Source organism: Lampetra planeri, chromosome 42 (assembly GCF_965212315.1).
Source record: "Lampetra planeri chromosome 42, kcLamPlan1.2.h2, whole genome shotgun sequence".
In the NCBI taxonomy this organism is placed as follows: domain Eukaryota; kingdom Metazoa; phylum Chordata; class Hyperoartia; order Petromyzontiformes; family Petromyzontidae; genus Lampetra; species Lampetra planeri.
Genome location: NC_136148.1, coordinates 4521200 through 4542913, shown reverse-complemented (window position 1 = coordinate 4542913; position 21714 = coordinate 4521200). Strand labels below are relative to the sequence as shown.

At 53.2% G+C, this 21714-nt stretch overlaps 1 protein-coding gene across 1 annotated transcript; it reads left to right on the top strand.

Moving 5' to 3' along the window:
• Positions 1–212: 212 nt before the first annotated feature.
• LOC144732326 (uncharacterized) lies at positions 213–16755 on the top strand. Its single transcript, XM_078613800.1, has 3 exons — positions 213–529; positions 2380–2932; positions 4223–16755. The coding sequence occupies exons 1-3, from the start codon at positions 301–303 to the stop codon at positions 6219–6221; spliced, it is 2781 nt and encodes a 926-aa protein (XP_078469926.1). The 5' UTR covers positions 213–300; the 3' UTR covers positions 6222–16755.
• The last annotated feature ends 4959 nt before the right edge of the window (positions 16756–21714 follow it).

Here is a 21714-nt window from a genome sequence, read left to right as displayed (position 1 = left end):
GTCGCTGCCGAAGCGACGGGACTGCTCAACGACGACCGGAGCGAACGGAACGACGACCGGATCGGCCGTGGCGACGGCGGGCAAGGAGGAGCTGGCGCGGAAGAACGCCTCGCACTGCCTCGCCCAGCTGGCCACCAAGCACAGCCTCATGGCTGCGCCGGAGCGGCCGGGCCCCGGGGAGGCGTTTGCCGCCGGCTCGCGGTGCGCTTGGGCGGCGGCAGCGGCCGAGGGAGGCCTGGGCGACCGCCGCGTGCCACCCGCTGATGCAGCTGGCGTCGCTTGCCGCCGGCTCGCTGGGCTATGGCGGCGATTGCGGCGTCGGCATCGGCGGCGGCGAGGAATCCGGAGGGAAGGAGCTGCAGGCGCTGGCGGAACTCTCGCGGCTTTTCATCGGCTGCCGCGGCGGCGCGACGAGGGGGATGTTGCCTCCCGTGGCGGTGGCGAAGGCGGCGGCGTCGGCGTCGGCGGCGTCGAGTGGACCCCTGCGGGACACAGAGGCGTCCTCCGTCGTGGAGGTGCCCGTGCAAGTGTAAGTTACATTTTATTTGTTTTATCGCCGGCTGTGGTATTTCGAGGGGTTTTGGTTTTTCGCGAATTAAATCGCAGTTGCTGAGCACAGCCCCTGGCAGGTTTAAATCTACAAAAAAGAGATCAAATGAGCCGGCAAATGAGATCGCTAGGTGGTAGAAAGATACGAAGGGGAGGATGATCCAAAGCCACACACGGGAGGTAGTCCAGCGAATGAGAGAACCAGCGCAAATCTTGAGTTGGGCAAGGAACGGGGAAAAGGTACCGGGAATTTCGGGCTACGGGAGGAAATTCCAACGTCCAGCAGCGCAAGGAGAGAATAGTGGAGAAATAGGTTTTATTTAACCCGTAGGCTTTCGCGACCAATATCATCCATAACAGGGTTTTGTTTTTTGTCTGGTTCGAGCGCGTTAATATAAATGTGTCGATCAAACCCGCCACCACCACCCGACACGGCCAATTAGTAAGGTTTGTCATGAAAACAAAACGTGCCAATTCGTGAAAAAGCACACACCGGTTGTAGATGTTGTGGGTTTACTCTGCGACACACAACCCGTGTGCTCAGTGCTAGTAACGAATTGGCACATTTTATTTACGTGACAAACCTTACTCATTGGCTGTGTCGGATGTTGGCTGTGTTTAACGACACACTTATATTTACGCGATCTAACCCAAAAAAAAACCTCTTATCGTGGAAAATAAGTAGTTGCGAGGCATCCACTGTTCCACGCTCTTTGTGAACGCGAGTTCTAAATGTTGACATTTGAATGAAATAACCACCGTGCGGAGTGGGGGGGGGGGCGACCCTGAACAGTACGTCACATTTCAAAGGTTCTGTTTGTGTTTTTCTGACCGAGAATTGTGAGCGAGTGCCGAGGCGAGGTGAAATCCGTCCAGTCCCAACGGAATGGGGGGATGGGGGGGGGTTGTCATTCGTACACGCGGGGCAGCAACTCAAGCCGTCGCTGTTATTATGTGCAGCATATTTGGTTAATCCACTGCTAGATGAAGGCTTACACACGCGCCGACGGCGCGTTGCAGTGGCGGCACCTGCGGGGGTGGATGCCGGCAAACGGGAGGCACGCGGATAAGACAAAGATCCCCCCGTGTAGCCTGAACAGACTGTAGGGGCAAGTGCTGTTAGCGAGCACCTGTGAAGGCCGGAACGGCACACGAGGGGGTGGGTGGCCAGCACCATGCACGGCCGCCTTTGTCTCCCCAGTGGCGACGTTTACACACCGCACCAGGTACTCATTTGAGGCTGAGTCGACCTAGGGGAGGCCCAGGACCGGTTCAGATAATCGTCACTGGTGTTGGCCGTGAGCGGGAATCGAACCCGGGTCGTCGGGTTCGTAGTGCAGCGCGCTAACCGCTACGCCACCGCTCCCCACACACACACATACACACACATACACGCACACACAGACAACACACACATACATACACACACACACAGACACACACTCACACACAGCGTTATGGGTGGTGACATTGCCTGGCGGTGGGAGCGGTTACCGATTGATGCGGAAGTTCGCAATTCTGGCTGTCACCTGACGAGACTGGTTGTTAATTGCCGTGCGAAACGACACGGTACTCGAATTGTAAATGTGGTGGTGATTGGTTTACTCTCCAACACACCGCGTAAATATAAACGTGTCGTTAAACCCGCCACCACCCGACACAGCCCAATGAGTAAGGTTTTTCACGTTAATCCGGTGGACGGGAATCAAACTCAAGTCGCCAAGGTTTGTCCATCGCTGTAATTGTACATCGCTATAATTCTAATTTGTGCATCGCTATAATTGCGCGTATCTCCGTTTGCCTCCGTGACCTTCCCGCTCCGTCGTTCAGCTCGGAGCGCCGCTCTGCAAGTCCGGACGCGTTTCCCTCCGCGAGGAACGGCGGCGGCTGCGGCGTCGGCGACTCGTCGGACAGACGGCAATCGGCGGAGCTCGCCGTCGACCGCGGCAGCGACGTCTGGCGGCTGCCGTCTTCTTCTCCGATCGCAGCCCCGATTGCCGCCGCCGCAGCCGCCGCAGCCGCCGCAGCCGCCGCTTCGGATTTCTCGCCACCGAGCGCCAAGCGCCAGCGGAAAAAACAGTCGCAGAAAGTCCTCCACCGTCCTCGAGACTCCCCCGGGCGGGCGCCCGTCCGAAGACGGCGGCGATTGCGGCGTCGGCGGCGGCGGCGTCGGCGCTGCCGATTTCCCAGTCGGCAGCGAGAGGGAGGATTCCTTGGCGGGCGAGGACGGCGACGACGATGACGGCGACGAGGAAGAGGAGGAGGAGGAGGATTCGGAGTCGGCGGGGGGGAGCGGGAGCGGAAGGGAAGCTGCGCTGCCCCGAGTGTCCCCGCACGTTCACCAAGACCAGCGCCCTGCGGCGGCACACGCTCACGCACACAGGTGGGGGGTGGGGGGGGGTGGGGGGGGGGTGGGGGGTGGGGGGGGGTGGGGGGGGGTGGGGGGGGGGTGGGGGGGGGTGGGGGGGGGTGGGGGGGGGGGGGGGGGGGGGGGGTGGGGGGGGGGGTGGGGGGGCCGCGGCTCGTCATCGAACATCGTTCCACATCATCGCCACCGTCGGCTTCCATCGTCTGCTGTCGTAACAATCGTAATTGTTAAATTATCCGTACCGCTGTTGTCATCACCGTGACAACCGCTGTCATAATCACCATCGTTATCATCTTGTACCGCTTGCATCATTATCATCATCGGCAATTATAATCAACATCGTCACCATCGCTACCATCATCAATCATCCTGGTCAATATCGCTATCATCCGTGCATTTGCAGTGCTCGCCACACTACCCCACACAAATGACTTAATAGGCGCTCGCTAACAGTGCCGGGCCCTCCCCATGTGCCGCAGTGGCGAAATGTTAACGACCTCGCCTGGTGTACAGGAGGTCGTGGGTTCGATCCTGACCGTGACGCCTGCTGCTGTATATTTGGAGTTGGCGTGCTCTCCCCGTGGTAGCGTGTATTTTTCACCGAGTCCTCCGGTTTTTCCCTCCACATTTAAAATCAACATCGTGCGCTTAGAGTATTTGGCTGCGATAATTTTCCACGCGATAAGCCACCTCGTTGAGCCATCATTTGTGGCCGGGTCGTCGTGTGACAGCGCCGTGCCAAACGTGTGCCCCTGGCGTTGCACCGTGGCGCTCCGTGCACGGCCCACTGTGCCAACGTCACCGCACGTTGCCGTTAAACCGGGGGGGGACAGCGCTTGCGAACTCTGAACCCCCGAGCAAGCGCAGCAGCGTCTGAACGTGGACTTTGTCTCCGCGTTCGGGTGCAAGGGCGGCCACCGAGGCACGATTATCGTGGACATGTTGTTGTTGTGGTTGCATTTTTCTTCCCAAATCCACAGCGGATGTCACAGGACTACTACTTTTAAGTGATCAGCCCTTCTGAATATAGTAACGTTCGTTTACATGACAACCACACTGATGTTTTAAATTCTCTTAAATGGATTGGGGGGGGGGGTGCGGTGGTGGGGGGCGGGGGTGGTGGGAGGTAGTTTGCACAGTTATTGGTGACCAGGCTGTGACCATGAACCCGCTACACTTTAGAACCCAGTTAAATCACGGGTCGTTCGGAGCCTGCATCCAAGCCGGTCTCAGCACCCGGGCCGCTCAAACCACTCGACCCTCGTTCTCACACCGCGTGTCGTCTCTCTCCTGACCCCGTCGCAGGTCAAAAGCCCTTCGTGTGCGGCGACTGCGGCGCCAAGTTCACCACCAAATCCAACTGCAACCGGCACCAGCGGCAGAAGCACGGCGCGCCGCTTCTCGGCAGGGGGGGCGGCGCCGCGGCGCGGCTCGCGGCGGCCGCAGCCGCGGCCGCCGCCTCCGCCAAAATCCCCGGCGACGTCGACAGGACGTCGGTGTCGCTACCGGGAGGCACCGAGATCGACGCGAAAGCGGCGGCGGCGGCGGGCGATGGCGGTCGCGGTCGACGAGATGCCGCGGGCGGGACGCGGCGGCAGGGGCCGCCCCCCGAACTCGCTGGCGCGGCGACGGGGGGAGCGCCGGCAAGCCTCGCCGGAGCGGCGGCGGGGAGCTCTCCCCCGCGAAGCGGCTGCACTTGTCCCCGTCGGCGCTCCGTGCGGCTCGAGGAAACGGTGGCGGTGGTGGCGGCGGTGACGGAGGAGGGGGTGAAGGAGTTTCTGAAGCCACGGACGCGGTTGTAGAACCCCAACGGGAAGATGAGAAAGCAGCCGAAGCAGCGGCCGATGGCGACGATGCAATCGGCGACGATGCCGCAATTGGCGTTCGGTCACCGGTTGCCAACATCGGCGGTGACGCCGACCCGAAAGTCCTCGAAGTGGAAACCACGGAGCGAGACGGCAAGGCTGCGGCGGCCAGAGATGACGACACGGTTATCGGCGGAGGCGATGGTGCGGCCGCCAGCGTTGTCACCGCGGCCGACGACAGCCGATCGGGTGAAGCGATCAGCGGGGGTGACGGCTCGGGAAGCGTTTCGGCGAGGACGGGAGATGGGGATTCACGCGGCGGTGACGATAAAGCCGCTGCGGACGACGACTCGGGTGCAGACGACGCTTCTGTGGCAGACGCCGCTCCTCGTGACGGCGCTGCGGCTGGCGGAGAAAGTGCATTGGTTATAGACACAGCAGCAGGTGCAGAGGATGCTGTTGAGGCTGCTGCTGCCGACGTTCCATACGCGGGAGACGGTGCGGGAGGCGCAGCGGGCCAGGAAGTTGACAAAATCGAATCGGGCGTCGACTCGGCCGGCGAGGAATCGGACGCTGGCAACGCGGCTCGCTCCGCACGGCGTGAAGGTCCGACGAGCCAGGCGGAGCCGCGGAGGAGGTCCACCGCCAGCGGCACGAGCGACGGTGGCGCCAGCACCGCGACAGCGACGGCGAAAGCCTCCGCCGCGTCAACGACGGCCGCGTCGGCCACGACGTCGCAGGGTCCCGGCTCGGCGACAGCAACGGACCACGACGGCGGCGGCATCGACGGCAACGGATGCGTCGACGCCTCCGTTGACGACGACGATGACGACGACGACGATGAAGTGGCGGAGGACAACGGTGAAGATGAGGATGGGGACGACGACGATGATGATGATGAGGAGGAGGAAGATGACGAGGAGGAGGAGGAGGAAGATGCTGGCGATGACGACGATGACGGAGACCAGAAGGAAGACGTCGCGAAACAACTCGCGCCGCTAAAGCGACCGGGCCGACGGGGCCGCCCGGCGCGACGTCACGGCTTCGGCGGCCGCGACCATCGTCAGCAGCAGCAGCAGCAGCAGCGAGGTGGCGGGGGCGGCAGGCGTGGGCGCAGGCACTCCAAGCGCTCGGCCGGGCGTCCCTTCAGCTGCGGCCGCTGCCTGTCCACCTTCGCTACCAAATTCAACCTCCAGCGCCACTGCAGACGGAGGCACGGCGATGGCGGCGGCGGCGGTGGCGGCGGCGATGGTGGTGGCGGAGGACGACGTGTGCGGGACCACGCTGGCAAAGCCGGCGCCGGGGGATTAACGGCAAAGAGGGGGAGAGGTCGAGATGAGAGAGGAGCGGGAGGAGGTGGTGGAAAAGTCGTCGTCGGCGGCGATGGCGGCGACGTGGGTGAAGATGGTTGCGACGGGGCGGGGAAGGCCGCCGCCGCCGCGGCCTTCAAGTCGCCGCCGTCGCCTCGCCCCGACCCCGACGCCGACGGCAGCAGCTGAATTTCATCGTTGGCCAGGAAAAAGCGACGATCTCGCATCCCAGTTTCGTACGGGGGCAGGGGCCACACTGTGATCGGACGATAGCGACGTCGCGAGTCGTTTTGTGTTGTTTTATTGTCGTGAATTATTATTATTATTTTATCGTCAGTCGGACGCGCGCGGTGTTTCGCTGGTTGCGGTGGTGCGTGTGCTACTGGCCGAATTCGGGAACGGCAAGATATTTCTCTCTCCTTCTGCGTAGCGCCCGCGCGGCCTGTACATGCACGCGCGTGCGCGGGGAGAGTTTGTGTACATGAGGTTAACTCGGCACGAATCCAGCAGCAGGAACCGGCGATGCGTCGTCACAAAGCCCAGTCGCTATTTTCGAGCCTAACGGGGGGGGGGGGGGGGGGGGGGGGGAACCTCGACGTTTTGATCGAAAATTATTTGTTTTGAGGAAAAAACTGCAATTGAGATGACGACGACGATGATACGAGACGCGAATTTTAAGACATCTTACTGTGGGCGGGGGGGGGTGCGCAAGCATAGAATGCGAGCGTTGCTCTGGGAAGGGCGCGGTGCAGGGATTCAGGAGCAGGTTTGAACCATCTCCCCTTGCCTTCGATCCACGCGGGCGGCTCGGCGATTGAAATGAGCGCCAGGAATTACATAAATATTCGTGCTTCGCCCTTGCCATTGGCAAACGAGGGTGACAACGCTTCCCCAAATTGTCGACTTCAAACCGGTGCCTTTGGCCTGCGGTCGAGCAAACTGCGGCCACGCTCAAAGGGCCGACGCGTTTCTCGTTGCGGGCTGGAGAGAGGGCGAGGTCGCGGTAGTGGCTCGCGATGAGATGTAAAACCGCCCGTCGTTCGCGATGGGAATGCACGTTGAGCAAGGGGCTTGCGGGTGAATGTTAGGCCGGCAATGGCATCTCTCAGGAATCTTCTGCCGCCAATTCGTGGAGGAGGGTGGGGCGAGGGACTGGTTCGTTTGCGATCGCGGAAACAGAATCGCGTGACCTGCTTTCAACAAATCTGGCGAGAGGGGAGGGCAGGAGAGCAGACTCCTACGAAAAGTGTTTGGAGTAGTGAGACGAGGCATATGTGTGTGTGTGTGATAGTGGGGAGGGGGTAGTGTCGTGCTTAGCGCTCTGCGCTACGAACCCGCTGTTCACGACCAACATCAGTGGTGATTGCTGTGAACCGACCCTCGGACGCCCCTTGCGTCGACAGTTTGTGTAAAAATCAGCGACTGGGGGGAGACAAAGACGGCCGGGCATGATGCTGGCCAAACCACCCACAACCCCCGTGTGCGTCGTGCCGGCCTTCGTAGGTGCTCGCTAACAAAACTTGCCGCTCCCCTCCCCCCCGACAGCCCGGTGTAGGTTTATCCGGGGGGGTGGGCTATCTTTTTATCTAAATTTCTTGTTTGTATATATTGTGGTGTTGAACTGAAGCTTGTGTAGGTCAATGGGAGGGGGTGTGTGTGGGGTGTAACAGGAAATCCTAGCGGTTGACTTTCAATTACTTTTGTTTTAAGGGGGGGTTGCCCTTGCACGTGCGTGCAAGTGTGATATCACTGTCGACTTCACTGAGCAAAGAAAAAGAAAAAGGCCTGCAGAGACTGGACCCCCCCTCTCCCCCCGCAACCACCAAGACGTTCACATTTTGTGTTTCCTACCCTTGGTAGAAGTGGGGGTGGGAAGGGGGGGAGAAGAGGAACGACAGACAACAACAAAAATCGTACCGCAAACAAACTTTCAACGTACAAAAAACAATGGCAACGCTTTTATAGTTGCAAGGCAAGGACGGTGACGGAAAAGAAGAAAAGACTGAAATGATTCTTTCGTGTTTTATCGCGCGGGTGACACGTCTTCGGCGGCCGAACTGCGGAAGCATCTCGCTGTGACTCCCGGCCTACAGCTGTGCTTGAGCAGTGCATTGTGGGGCACTCAACACGTGCCGCCCCGGTGTGGCTTTGTGAGCTGACGTTCGCTGAGAACGCACGTGTTAGTCGTGGGTTGTAGCAACTTTTGATGAGCAAAAAAAAACGTTTCAATTACGTCGAGGAAATGAGAAGCACGTCGTAAGCCTGGGAGGAATTCCACTTAGAGGAGATATTTTCTGCACGCGCACACAAATCACAACGGGGGCCCCCGCCCCCATTCTTTCAGTCCCGTCGTTTTCGCGGAAGACTTTCGAGGAAAATAATCCGACCTCGTCGGGGCCGGGGGGGGCGGTGGGTGGTGGGCAGTGGACTCGTGTTTCAACGCCTACCAGAAACGGGTCGCCGTAGCGCGCTTTCAACACCGCGCCGGGTCGTCGCGTCGCACAACATCTGCGCGACCGCTTCATCCGGACGAACGCTCTACGTTCGTGCCGCACCGGACCCATGTCCAACAAACGCCGGCTCGCGGCTCGGCACGCTGTCGTCCAACGGTTCTCGGCTCAGGACTGTTTTCCGATTTTCGGTGCACGTACCGAGGCCGTTCACCGATTGGCTCGCACCTCAGGTTGACGACTGATTGTTTCACAACTCGCAACAAGCAAAGGGGTGGGGTTGGGGTGGGGGGGGGAGACCCTTTGCTGAATCTACCACGCAGCTGTCCGTTAGCCCAGCGGCGTGCTTTCGTGCCGTGCCCGCGCTGTTGTTGGGCACGATGTCCGACGTTTCGCTGCACGGCCCTGGGGAACTTCAGGATTTCTCCCCCGAAATGTTCCCGGCTGCAAGTGAAGCGTTGGGACGTCGTGGCGAACAACGCGCGGGTACAACCCGAAAACACGTCGCAGATCGAAAACGCAATTCTCTGTTCGCTTACGCACACCGGCTAACTCACAGCCACAACTTGCTTCTATATTTATGTTGTACGGGTGTAATGACGCGATGGCGCTTCGGGTGGGGCAGGCTTGTGCCAGAAAGGCGCCACTTGAACTCACTCGGCCCTTTCCCGAATCGGTGCGCGGATCACCGGGGCTCTTCCCTGATTGGCTCATGGTCGAGACGGATCACCACCTCCTCATTGGTTCGCCATCACGAGGGTGTCATCCAATTGACTCGTTTGGACGAATCTCATTTCACCCGAAGCACACACCCGGTGAACAAACACATGAGCATCCTGCCGCTCATTCTCAAGCCCAGGAATATGAACTTTGGCTCTGAAAGCAGGTCCATGGACAGATGCGTCGAGCCAGTCGCCATTCACCGAAAGAATTTGAAATTATTGCTGGCCGCGTCCTAATTTTTTGCCTGTTTTGTTTCTTTGAAACATGTGGCGCGTCGTAACGCGCACGCGCACACTTGTTGGAGTGTGCACGTGCGTGCGTGCGTGCGTGCGCGGGCCCCGCTCGCAGGCGATGCTGCTACAGAGGCAACGCCGAAAAATCGTACGTTGCGAAATCCTTCCCCGTTGCCTCCATTTGACTACGGATCTTTGCTCCGGCGAACGAGCGCGCCCGCGTGCACGCCGCACGTTGAAGGCAAAACTTGCCATCGTTAGGGGGGGGGGGGGCCCACGTGCACTCCCCCAGCAGCTTCTCGAGTCCTACCAATAATTACCCTCCTCGTGTCGATCGGAAATACGGAGCCATTAAGTACCGGGGCAATTCAGGGGTTGGCGCTCGGCCCCGCTTATCCGTTGTCCGAACAGAGCCCCGCTGTTCGCACGAACGACCAAATTTTGGGCAATTTACAGCTCGAGATGAACCAATTGAATTCCTCGCGCGCACTGCCTTTATGGGTCTCTCTGTGCGAGCCTGCGGGCACAACGCGCGATTCGCGTGTGCGTCCGCTTTGCGAGCGGGTGTTGGGGTTGTGGGGCAGTGGCGTAGCTGCTGTCCGGTGTGCAGGCGGTGGCTCTGATGGGTCAGAGGGGGGGGGAGGTCGTTCCTCTGTACCAGGTCCCGTCCATGCCAGCCACGCGATGCCCCGCCAGAGCGGGCAGCAATCTTAAACCGAAGTGCCAACTTCTTTACACGGTCGTTAGTTTGTTTTTTTGTCTACTGCGTGTTTTGTGTGCTGCTGCTGCAGCGGGGGGTGGGTTTGTTTTTGTTAAAAGAGAAAACAAAAACAGTAATATAATTTGTATTAAATAATTCTATATTATAATTGTCGTATGTAAAGTCAAAAATATATATATATCTCTCCGTTTCGCCGCGTTGGTTTGGACAGACCAACGGCAGCGTGGTGTGTGAATTGTAATAATTTTTCTTAATGAGTGTTAATGATGATAATACTACTACTACTAACATATGCACACTGTTAAACCGGGTGTTGGCTGTGTGAGAGGGGTGATGACGATTTTGCGTTGAGGCTGCAGGAGATGCTGCTTAATGCAGCCAAAGCTAAACCACGGGAAGGTCTAAGTCTGCTATGCAAAGCTGTCGTATTTGTTTTTTAAACATCTTATATATTTTTCCCAAAGCTGTGTATTTTTCCAAGGGCAGTCTTCAACGCGCGGTTTCCCGCGGCGCGCGCAACGCTCTCACGCGCGCTCCACGCGTCGAGTGCGCAAGGGAATTAACAGTTGGGTTTAAAGGGCAAAGCGGTGGGGTTCTCGTGTTAAACCATCCCCCACTGGTTCGTTCAGCCCCACGTTAGTCAATCCACTGCTGGATGAGGCCTTGTGCGCGTGTGTGGAGCGGAAGAGTAGCGGTTAGGGCGGGTTCCGATTCCCACTCACGGCCAACACCGGCAGTGACGATTATCTGCATCGGTCCTGGGCCTCCCCTAGGTCGGCTCGGCCTCAAATGAGTACCTGGTGCCATGGTGTGTAAACACCGGCACTGGGGAGACGAGGCCGGCCGGGCGTGGTGTCGGCCACCCACACCCTCGTGTGCCGTGCCGGCCTTCATAGGTGCTCGCCAACAGCACTTGCCCCAACAGTCTGTTAAGGCTATGGGGGGGGGGATCTTTGTCTTTGGTGTCGGTTATTTGACCAAAGTTCAACCGTGCTGGTCGATGCGGGTTGATGGCGGGCAGGAGCGACGATGCGGGAAGCGTAGAAGTGCAGTACAACAATGCACCTGCCCTCTGCTGCCCACCACATTGTTTCTGCAGCGTCCTCGTGTAGCGACTTGTTAGTGCGTCGTGTTTTTGCCCCCTTCCGGCCACGATCAAGGCCCAACTTGGCTTCGCGTCCGAGAGTGAAAACAGTCCCCCGTTGGTTTTGGGTGGCCCGGGGCGAACGTTCGACTTGTCGCGGCGGCCACGCCGTGGTGGTGTTTGGGCTGCCAGGGAAGTGTGTGAGAGAAGAACCATCAACCTGTGTGTTGTGCAATGTCTCAGGCTTATACAATTCACCGTGGAGTTATTTAGCGTAAAAAAAATAAACTAATAAAAATGCGATGGGCAACTCGCGACCACAGAGACACAGTGGGCCGTATTTATTTTCTAAAGGCAGGAATATATTGGTTTCTATGCAAGTCATTTGGGTCTCTGTGCGAGCCATTGGCTCTCTGTGAGTCTGTGGGTCTCTGTGCGAGTCGTTGGGTCCCGCTGCGAGTCTATGGGTCTCTATGTTGTCAGTCATTACAATACAATGTGGATTTACTGTATATAGCGTCTAATTAGGGGGGAAGGGGGGTGGTGAGACAGCATCTAAAGACACAATGTGCAAAAACAGTGGGCATATTTATTTGGTAGAGCGACGGAGGCAGTTGGTCATTGACAAAAGATAAAGCCAAATATTCTTGAAGCTTGGATTTGTAACGGGCAGGGAACCTTTGTGGATGACCAGGCATGAATAATACCCCCCCCCACTCCTCTATCTATCCCCTCCCGTTGTTTGCCATGATGGCCTTAATAGGTGCTCGCTAACAGCACTTGCACTCGATAGACTAATAAGCAATAGGGCTGGGCAATGTTTGTAAATGGGATGGCGCCTCCATGCGCGTGCGCGTCCTTCGCAAAGCAATGGGTGGGAACAAAAATTATCGAGTGAATGAGCGAATGAATGAATGAACAATGTAGGCTATCCAGGTTGGTTATTTTTCAGTTTTTATTTTACTTCTGAAAAACACGTGTGTTGTCAACAGAGGAAACTGCCCATTATTTTACAGATATTATAATTGGACGTCCTGTCGTTCTCAATCGGCCACGATCGGTCCACCGCCGCCGTACGAAGGCTACGATTATTCTTCTTCGTGTAAATGGGGCGACGCCGCTTTAAAACTGCGCCGACGAAATGTCGACGCTATGCGTCTTCCCAACCCCCCCCCCCCGCCCCCCCCCCAAATAAATAATATCTCGGGCCATCTTCAATGGCAGCACGTGACTTTAGCGCTGGGAAGACAAAGGCGGCCGGGCAAATGATCCTGGCTACCCGCCCATGTTGTGCGCCGTGCCAGCCTGAATAGTTTCCCGCCAACAGCACCATACCCCAGCAGCCTGTTGAGACCCCTATGCTGGGTTCTTGGAGAAGACGCTTCGTATTTTAACTCGGGCCACTTCTTACCCAAAGCCCCCCCCCCCTCAACCCCTGCTGCCAGCCATGTATACAAAAGCGCCTTGTGATTTTATGACAGGCGATTTGTATATAAGCTGTAATTATTGAATTTGTCATCGTGGTTCTCTTATAATTACATTTTATAGAGCGCCATTCACACAATTGCATCTCAAAGAGCGGTGTAATATTTTACACTTTTTTTAAACAAGGAAAGGGCCAAAAACCCCGCATAGAAAGACCTCAAGAACAGTATTCCAAAGGTCATAGATTACCAAAAGTAGGTATCCTAGGCTGGGAGAGACCCCAGTTCAAACTGCGAATTGTAATTCTTGAATGATGGGCGATGCCTTTACGAACGCTGCGTGTATGAATTGTTCTGGGGCGTGCGCATGTGTAATAGTGATTTGTAGTTAAAGCTCCAGTTATTCGGGCCTGTGTGTAGGAAATTGTGATGCTAAATTCCGTGCATCAACCACCAGATCGAGTGCACTACGCACACGCACACCGTACTTCCAACGTTCTCAGCGGTGACTCTTTCACGCTGGGTCCCCGCTACATTGGGATGTTTGGGCATTTTCCATTGGTAACCTTTTCGAGGTCACGAATTGTACAGGTTCTTCCCATGTTGCCTTGCAGCCTAAACAAAATCTTCCACAATCATCATCATCATCCATGATAGATCCACTGCTGGATTTATCATGGCGTATTAACAATGTCCACAGTAACACCTTGATTTGTACATGTTTGTTTGTATTATAGCCTGTACACTTTGTTTTCGTGTTTGCTAACTTTATGAGCTGATTTGTTATTTTACGAGTCCGGCTAAAGGGGGGGGGGGGGGGTGCATGAATTGTTTTAAGGATTTGCTGGATCACAGACATGCCCCCCAAGTACAGGCAGTGACTTTCACAAAGTTTTAAGAAAACCAAAAACATTTAGCTTTAAGTTACTTTATTTAATAAATGTTGCGCGCGCGTGTTAAATGTGCACGTTAAGGCCACGTGAAGTGTCGAACGTCTGCTGGCAGGAGGTCACGGAACAGACCCAGGTGCCATAACGTGCACATAGCCTGGCACGAGCGCCGTGGTGACGCCGCCGCCACTTGGTGGCGAATGTCGGTTGTTGTTGTTGTGGTGATGGTGTTAGATGTCTGTAGCCAGAAATCACACTGATATGTCTGGGCGATACTACTTGCGTGCGTTCGCGCGGTTGAGCTCCACGTATCCGGATGCGTGGCCGTGTTGATGCCCAGGCGTTTCGCCTCCTCTCGTCAAGTTCAGTTTGCCGACGAAACTCCCAGCGCACGGGAGCCCGGCTGGACAACGCGCTGCGGATATGTTCTTGGGTGCTGCAACGCAAACTTTCAACCCGGTCGCAGCGGCGTTGTGGCGAAAGTTTCATCCAAGCTCACGTGTGTTTGTTGTCTGAGAGAGGTAGTGTGTGTGTGTTTATCTGATACATGATATGTACAGCAATACATCCAAATCATAGATTGATAAAACACTTTATAAAATAATATACAATGCAGCAATGTGCAAAACTTTGCTCGTACACTTTGACTGGTATATGGTAAATGTGTGTATGTGTGTGTTCGTATACGTGTGTAGATATATATAAGGTGATTGCGTTATGGGAGAGCGGTGCAGTGGTTGGCGCTTCGTGCTACAAACCCAAGCGACCCCGGTTCGATTCGCTGCCATGCTACTCGCATCGGTGACAAGTGATGTCCGAACTGGTCACGGGCCTTGTGCGGTGTGTTAACGTCGGCACTGGGGAGATAGGCCAGGCTTGGTGCTGGCCGCGTTGGCTTATCGGCATTTGTCACCGCAGAGTCTGTAGGTTAAACCGGGATACATTCGCATGGCAAATGACTGATCTGATTAAACAAACGCGATTTTCCATTGAAGAATTACGTCTGGCAAGGGAATCTGGACATATCTTGATGACATGACGTATATAATGTATTAATTATAACACGTCTTCCCCAATGTGGCCCACATCTCAAGGAGCCTTGTGGCAGTGTTGCCAAGGGGACCCCTAGTGGCAGCTGCCACCATGCGGCACAAGTCTGGCATTACAACTCTCGCAACGAACGCTTCTCATTTCAATTAAAACCAATATCCTAATGTAGTCCAATGCTATGTGTATTGTACACGGCATATGTGATCCTTATGGCGGTTACCCCGGGGTTCCAAGTAATACTAAATGGCCGAGGCAATTAAATATGTTATTTCTGGGACACTATTTTTCCCAGGGGTGTACTTCACTCCGTGACTGGGGTACCAATCAATCCGAAATCAGTGCCACACTCCGCGATGTCGAAACGCAGCGAGGACGATTGCGTTGAAACCCTGAACGCTCGTACGCACCAAAGTGCATCGTGTACAGCTCGTTGAGATGAGTTGATTGCCGCATCGCCGACCATTATCAGACTAAAAGTGACTGCATCACGGACATGATGCGGGGTACTATGAAAACCACCATAACAACAAGCGTAATTTGCCGAAGTGATGATGACAGGCATTGTGAATTTTGAGGCCACGCGAAATGGTATGGGTTGATTGAGATGATTGGCAGATCCACCATATATACAGTATAGGGAAAAGACTAAGATCCCCCATGTAGCCTCAACACATTTTTTTCGGAGCAAGTGGTGTTAACGAGCACCATCTATGAAGGCCGACACGGCACACGAGGGGGTGGGTGGCCAGCACCACGCCCCGCCCGCATTTGTCTCCCTAGTGGCGATGTTTACCGCACACCACACCAGGTACTCATTTGAGGCTGAGTCGACCTAGGGGAGACCCAGGACCAGTTCAGAATAATCCTCACCGATGTTCGCCACGTGCGGGAATGTAGTTGCCGGGTTTGTAACGCAGCGCGCTAACCACTACACCGTCATACGTGCGCGCGCACACACAGATAAACCATATACACGTTTATAAAACACACGACTACGATGCCTCCTAATGTTTCTCTGTGAATTTAAATTACATTACAGTATATGTATATGGTTATAGAGCGAAGGTTTAAATGCTATATGTGGGGGGGGGTGGGATTATTACGATGGTTATTTATTGGTTTGTCGCTGTCGTCATTTATTGTAGTAATTATTTGTGTAACACAGAGGGATGTCCTTTTTCACTGGATCTGTCTCGACGCGCGCATACGCATTGATTGCTCTTTGCTCTTAAGTTTATCAGCAGGGAATTAATAGCCGGCTTTTTCTACAGATTATACCAATGGAATTGCAATCGAGGTGCGCGCGCGCGCGTGTGTGTGTTGCGTTTGTTGCGGCTTTTTAAGGGAATGTTTCAGGCGGTACACGGACACACACGGACACGCGCAAACTTTTGTCTCGACAATCTTTCGTTAGCTTTGTACAGAAGAAAAAAAAGACACCCACGGCGGAGGGGGGGACGCACGCAGCTCCACGGTGTGCGACGACTCAGCATTACAACTTTGGGATTCTTGAAATCGTTTTTTTTTATATTGTATTGTGGGTTTTTTTTTTGTAACCAAAGAGTTGTGGTCCGAATCCAAGGCTGCTCGTTCGCAGACTTTGCGCTAAGTATTTTTAAAGGGTGTGGTGATTTGTCGTTTCATACTCCCCCCCCCCCCCTGAACCGCGACGTTGACCTGATCAATTCGTTCCGTCACAAAGGAAACTCTTCCAACGCCCTATCCACAATTTTGGACTCGGTCGACGGTGGGATTTTAAGAAACGCCGAGCGTTGTTTTTCGGGTTTTTGTTTTGTTCGCGCTACGTTTCAAAGTTTCTTATTACCGTGTTTTGTTGGCCCGATGGAAAACTGGAATTTTGTGATGGGGCCACGGAGTTTATTTTGGGTGTCCAGGATATTTTGTGGGTGGAAATTGAATTGAGGTGAATGATGTTTCGTTCTTTCTCCCAGGTGTTTCCCCCGTTCGTTCTCGTTTTAAACAAAAATAAGAATAATAAAATTTTGGACTTTCCGTTTTTATCATACCTAACTACTATGCATGAAAATATTTTGTACATATAAGTGATTAAAACCAAAATATTTTAGAATTAAAAGGTTTTTTGTGCAAATTGTATTTTCACGCTCAAATAAAAAAAGGTTTGATTGAGTTCGTCTCGCTCAAGACAGTTTTATTTGATTTAATGTTTTTTTTTTTGCCCGTGATGTCCAATTAAACAATAAATTCCAGAACGATGTTATGGAGCACACTGGACTTGCAATCCAAGTTTCTTAAATCCCCTCTTTCCTCTGTCCACCGAGGAGCAAACTCTGCTGTAAATGATTCACCCCACACTCAATCTGCCGGTGGCGAGAGAGGTAAAGTGGGCGATTTTCGCTCGCGGACAACACCAGTGACGATTATTTGAACCGGTCCTGGGCCTCCCTTAGGTCGACTCAGCCTAAAGTGAGTACCTGGTGGTGCGTAAACATCGCCACTAGGGAGAGACAAAGACGGCCGGGCGTGGTGCTGGCCACCCACCCCCTCGTGTTTCGTTTTGGCCTTCATAGGTGCTTGCTAACAGCACTTGCCCCAACAGTCTTTGTTCGCCCACCTCTGCCAAGACGTCAGACGAGCGTGGAAGGACACTGTAGGCCACAACTCCACCTTGTCACCAGTAGTAGAAGCTCATTTCTCGTAACAGCAATGGAACAATCTGAAAAATTAACCCGTAAAAACAAAGTTTTTCACTACAAATCCTTTATATGCGTGGCGGCTAGAGTCCTCTCGTCCTCTGGCTTGAGATGGCTGCCACCTATGGGTCAGATGATTGTCTGCCAGCATTAAGCAATTGGTAATTAAATATTTTTACAAAAATTCCCTAAACAGTGTAACATTTTGGAATTTTTTTTTCACGAAAATTAATTGTCACGCACAACGAGTCTGTGTACAAAATGTCAGCTCGATTGGATCACGGGAAGTGGGTTAAAAAACGACCGAAAGATTTGCACGGTCCTAAACACGCAAGCAAGCACGCAAGCAAGCGAACTTAATATAAAGGATTAAAAAAGAGCAGAGGCACCCAAAGATGCACACTTGAAATTAACCTCAGGGCGCGCTTGGATCAAGGGACAAATGCAAATCACAGACGGCGTATTGACGTAAGGAAAGCAGGCTTGGTAAGGTAAGCTAAACACTAAACAATATGCTTGTTATTTTACTAGGTAAAGCTCACTGAGCTATTAGCTTTGTTTTCAGAATCAGATATTTATTTATTGTGTACGTATGTATAACTTATTTCGTACCGTACATAGCCAACACTGTTGATCGGTGATACTGGATGAATCCGATGAGCTCTAAAGGTCTTATTCAGAGACCTCCATTAGAAAGGTGGCTGATGGATGAGACTTGTGAAGGAATGGCAGCCCAAGGAGGGCACGTGGCCAAAAGGATGACCCACGGGACATTTCAAGTTTGATTTATTAGGTATAGCCCTGTGAGCCATTCGGCTCTTGAATCGGGTGCAACCGCAACAAACAAAAACATGAACAAGAAAACATCTTAAAGTGAATATGTGACTGAGTGCAAACTGACAATCCAAGAAAAGACGGCAAAATATTGCAGAAAAAAGCACCGTACACCAACGCTGTGTGCAAAAATTCCAGTGGGATGCAAGTCAAACAACAAGCACAAGACAGCTTGGATTAAGGCCAACAGTCTAACTCCGTACTACAACAAACAAACATGGCCAAACCAATAAACTTTTCGAAAATCACCAAAATAAAGCCATGAAACAGTGATCATAGGAACTGTGACGGAATTTTCACAATAAATGACAAACAACATGTACTACCAAAACCCTGCAGACAATGCAATACTTTTCAATTTAAAGCTTTCGTGACTGCAGGGATTCATCTTCTTGGTTTTTTCGGTAAAGTCACGTAGAAGGGAAATAATAAAATAATAAAAATAAAACAAAATAATTCTCACGACGTGTCGGCCACAACGCAAGCAGCCGTCCTCAGGTGAAGACCAGGTCTGTCGGGGAGACAGCGTCTGAATGAATTCACCTGAGGACGGTTGCTTGCGTTGTGGCTGAAACGTCGTGAGAATTATTTTATAATGTTTTTATTTTATTATTTCCCTTCTACGCGACTTTACCGAAAGAACCAAGAAGATGCAATACTTGTGCAGTGGCATTGGTGGATGCCACTGCCAGGACACGTTAAGCCGGCCTGTGTGAGGCTAGACACGCGCGGCACACGCCGCGCAACAGCTGTGCAGAAGGAGCGCAGTCGCCGGCCGAGCAAGGGCCGGCAGAGATCGTCTTGCCCGAGGATGGAGAGCGCTGCGCTCTGCGTGCAGTGACAGCCTCTGAAGGGTAGGGGGCCCTGGGGCTGAGACGAGACCCCTTGAAAAAGTTCGAGAAGGGAGGCGTGGAAAGGGGCGGACGGAGCTCCCTGGTAGGTCTCGGCAAGGTCAGGTCATTTACCCTTTTTTACCGGCTAAAAGGGTAAAGGTAAAGGGTAGGGTAAAGGTAGCGAGAAATATTACACGGTAAATACCTTGTTGACCGCTCGCTAAAAGCTCCGTGGCGCAGTCCGTGGCCTCTATTTAAAATTGGAATCATCGAGAGTATCCTATATGAATAAAACGATCTACCTAACATTTACCTACTATAAACCTTTTTCATGTGTAGTAGTGCCCCGGTAATTACCCTGTAATCGGGTAATTTGTATAGGGTTAGGGTAAAAGGTAGGCTCGTTGCTTTTGACCTTTTACCTTACCTTGCTAAAGGGTAAAAAAAGGTAAGGGTAGAGTGATTGTATTGTGGTAAGGTAGAAGTAGGGTAAAAGGTAGGCTCGTTGTTTTTACCCTACCTTGCCGAGGCCTACTCCCTGGGCCGGGAATATAAACCGGACCCCCAAACAGGTTCGGGGGGGGGGCTACCGACGAGAAGAAGCCGTGATGCCGGGAGGAGACCTGCCGATAGACGTGACCCGGACCCAAGCCGGGGTCCGGTCGTGGCTAGCTACCCCGTGCAGCTAGGGAGGATTATCCCGGAGGAGTTACCTCCCTAGGGTAGCTGACAATGGGGCAGTTAGACCCTTTCGTGTGTATTAGGGAAAGTTGTGATAAACGCGTGGCTTCCACGCCGTTTCCGACTGTCTCTGAGCTGAACACTACATTTGCATTGTCTGTGTGTTCTCTGGTATAACACTGGTCAACACACTTTTTCTGGCATAAGGTATTCCAATGGTTTTTAAGGTAATTTTGGGGTGCTGATTCCAAATCTGGCATCAGGTTTTGTCTATCACATCAGGTTTTTGAGATATCAAATATTGCATTTTCAATAAAAACTGCAGAAGAAAAATATTAAATAAATGTGGATATCTACATAAAATGGTATTATAAACACACTATCCTAAAAATACAGCGCCATATTTTAACGCTAAAGCAGTCACTGACTCGCAACAACTTGCAATCATAAGTGACAGAGTTAATTTCGGGTAAAATCAATGAAAATGGGGTATGCCTATAGCATAAAAATGAGATGTGATAGAGCAAATCTGAGATCAGATTTGGAATCAGCACCCTGAAATTAGTCTAAAACAGCTGCAAAAGTCCAGGCCAGAATTTTTATTTATTTTTTTGTTGACCAGTGTAATTACCAGTGAGACGAGGCCGTACAGAAGGCGGTCTCGAGTGTAGGCCAATCAGTTTCAAAGACGATTATCACAGCATGTGTTTTTGCATGTTAAGCACAAGCACCGTGTGTGGTTAATGCAGCAACTTGATTCCTTGCAAAAGGTTTCTATTTGGGGTTTGAACATCTTAACGCCTCCTGGTTTATTGACAGAAAGGTTAATACCTATTCTTAATTTTCATAATCAGAACACTTATAGCTGGAGCAGCTACATCTATTTTTAAACATCCTAACACCTGTTGTGTTGCCAGAAAGGATAAAAAAACTTCATCATTTTCATACTGGCAAAAAGGTCGTATAGATTACCCCCCATTCGCCATTAAGTGACGGTGACGTCACCACGGCGCCTGTGCCAGGCTAGGTGCACTTTGAGGCCACGTGAAGTGTCGAAAGCTCGCTGACAGGTCACGGGACAGACCCTGCAGGTGCCATGGGTTGGCTGACTGAGGTGACTCGCAGATACACCAGCTGTACCCCTACTGTGCCAACTTGCCGCACTTTAGCCACCCGGCGCTCCGCTCGTTGTTGTGAGCGTCGCTCCTCTGCCCTTCGTTGTTGCTGGAGGGCGACTGCCTCCAACTGCCCAGTGGCAGTGTCCTTCACGAGCATCCTCCATAGGGGCCGATCTTGGCACCGCTAGTACTGGTCATCGGCAAGTCCACTCAGCTCCACGTCCTCCTGTACCACGTCACTCCATCTCTTCTCCAGCCCGTGCCGTGCCCGCTTAGCCCCCTCTATGCGGCCAAACAAGCTGCTTGGGCATGCGGTGGCTGGGCATGCGGGCTACATGACCCAGCCAATGTAGCATTGCCTGCTGGGGGAGCTCACTGATGGGAATGTGTCCAGATCTTTCAAGGATTTGTGAGCTCCTCACACAATCCAGCCTGCAGGTTAAACCCAGGATGGATCGTAGGCATGCCAGCCTGAATGTTTCTAATCGGCACAGATGTTCCATTAGAGGGGTCCACGTTTCACAAGCATAGAGACAGGAGGGCATGACTGTGGCCGAGAAGACCCGAAGCTTCGTGCGGAGCGACAGGCCAGGTAGCTTCCACACAGCGTTACGCGGCCGATGTAAATATAATGCCGCCCGACTGATTCGGAGTGAGACCTCTGCTGTTCAACCAGAGCTGGTCATGAGCACACTGCCAAGGTACGGGAAACTCTCCACTCTCTCCACAACTGCTCCATCACCAATGGGGAGCTGAGGGGGTGGAGTGTTTGATGGCACAACATACCCAGGCAGGTGCTTTGTTTTGGTGGGGCTTAAGGTTACACTCCAGTTACTATTTGGTTATTTTGGTAAAGTCACGTAGAAAGAAAATAAATTAAATAATAGCATACGACGTTTCGATTGCAACACAAGCAATCATCATCAGGTACAAATGAAAGAGAAAACAAACCTAGTAAACTTAGATATA

What these genes read in the sequence shown, in the direction of transcription:
- LOC144732326 (XM_078613800.1), top strand. Translation starts at nt 301, where the DNA reads ATGGCGGCGATTGCGGCGTCGGCATCGGCGGCGGCGAGGAATCCGGAG. An exon ending in GTGGAGGTGCCCGTGCAAGT is followed by an intron (nt 530 to 2,379) that starts GTAAGTTACATT and finishes TCCGTCGTTCAG; the next exon opens with CTCGGAGCGCCGCTCTGCAA. An exon ending in GCACACGCTCACGCACACAG is followed by an intron (nt 2,933 to 4,222) that starts GTGGGGGGTGGG and finishes ACCCCGTCGCAG; the next exon opens with GTCAAAAGCCCTTCGTGTGC.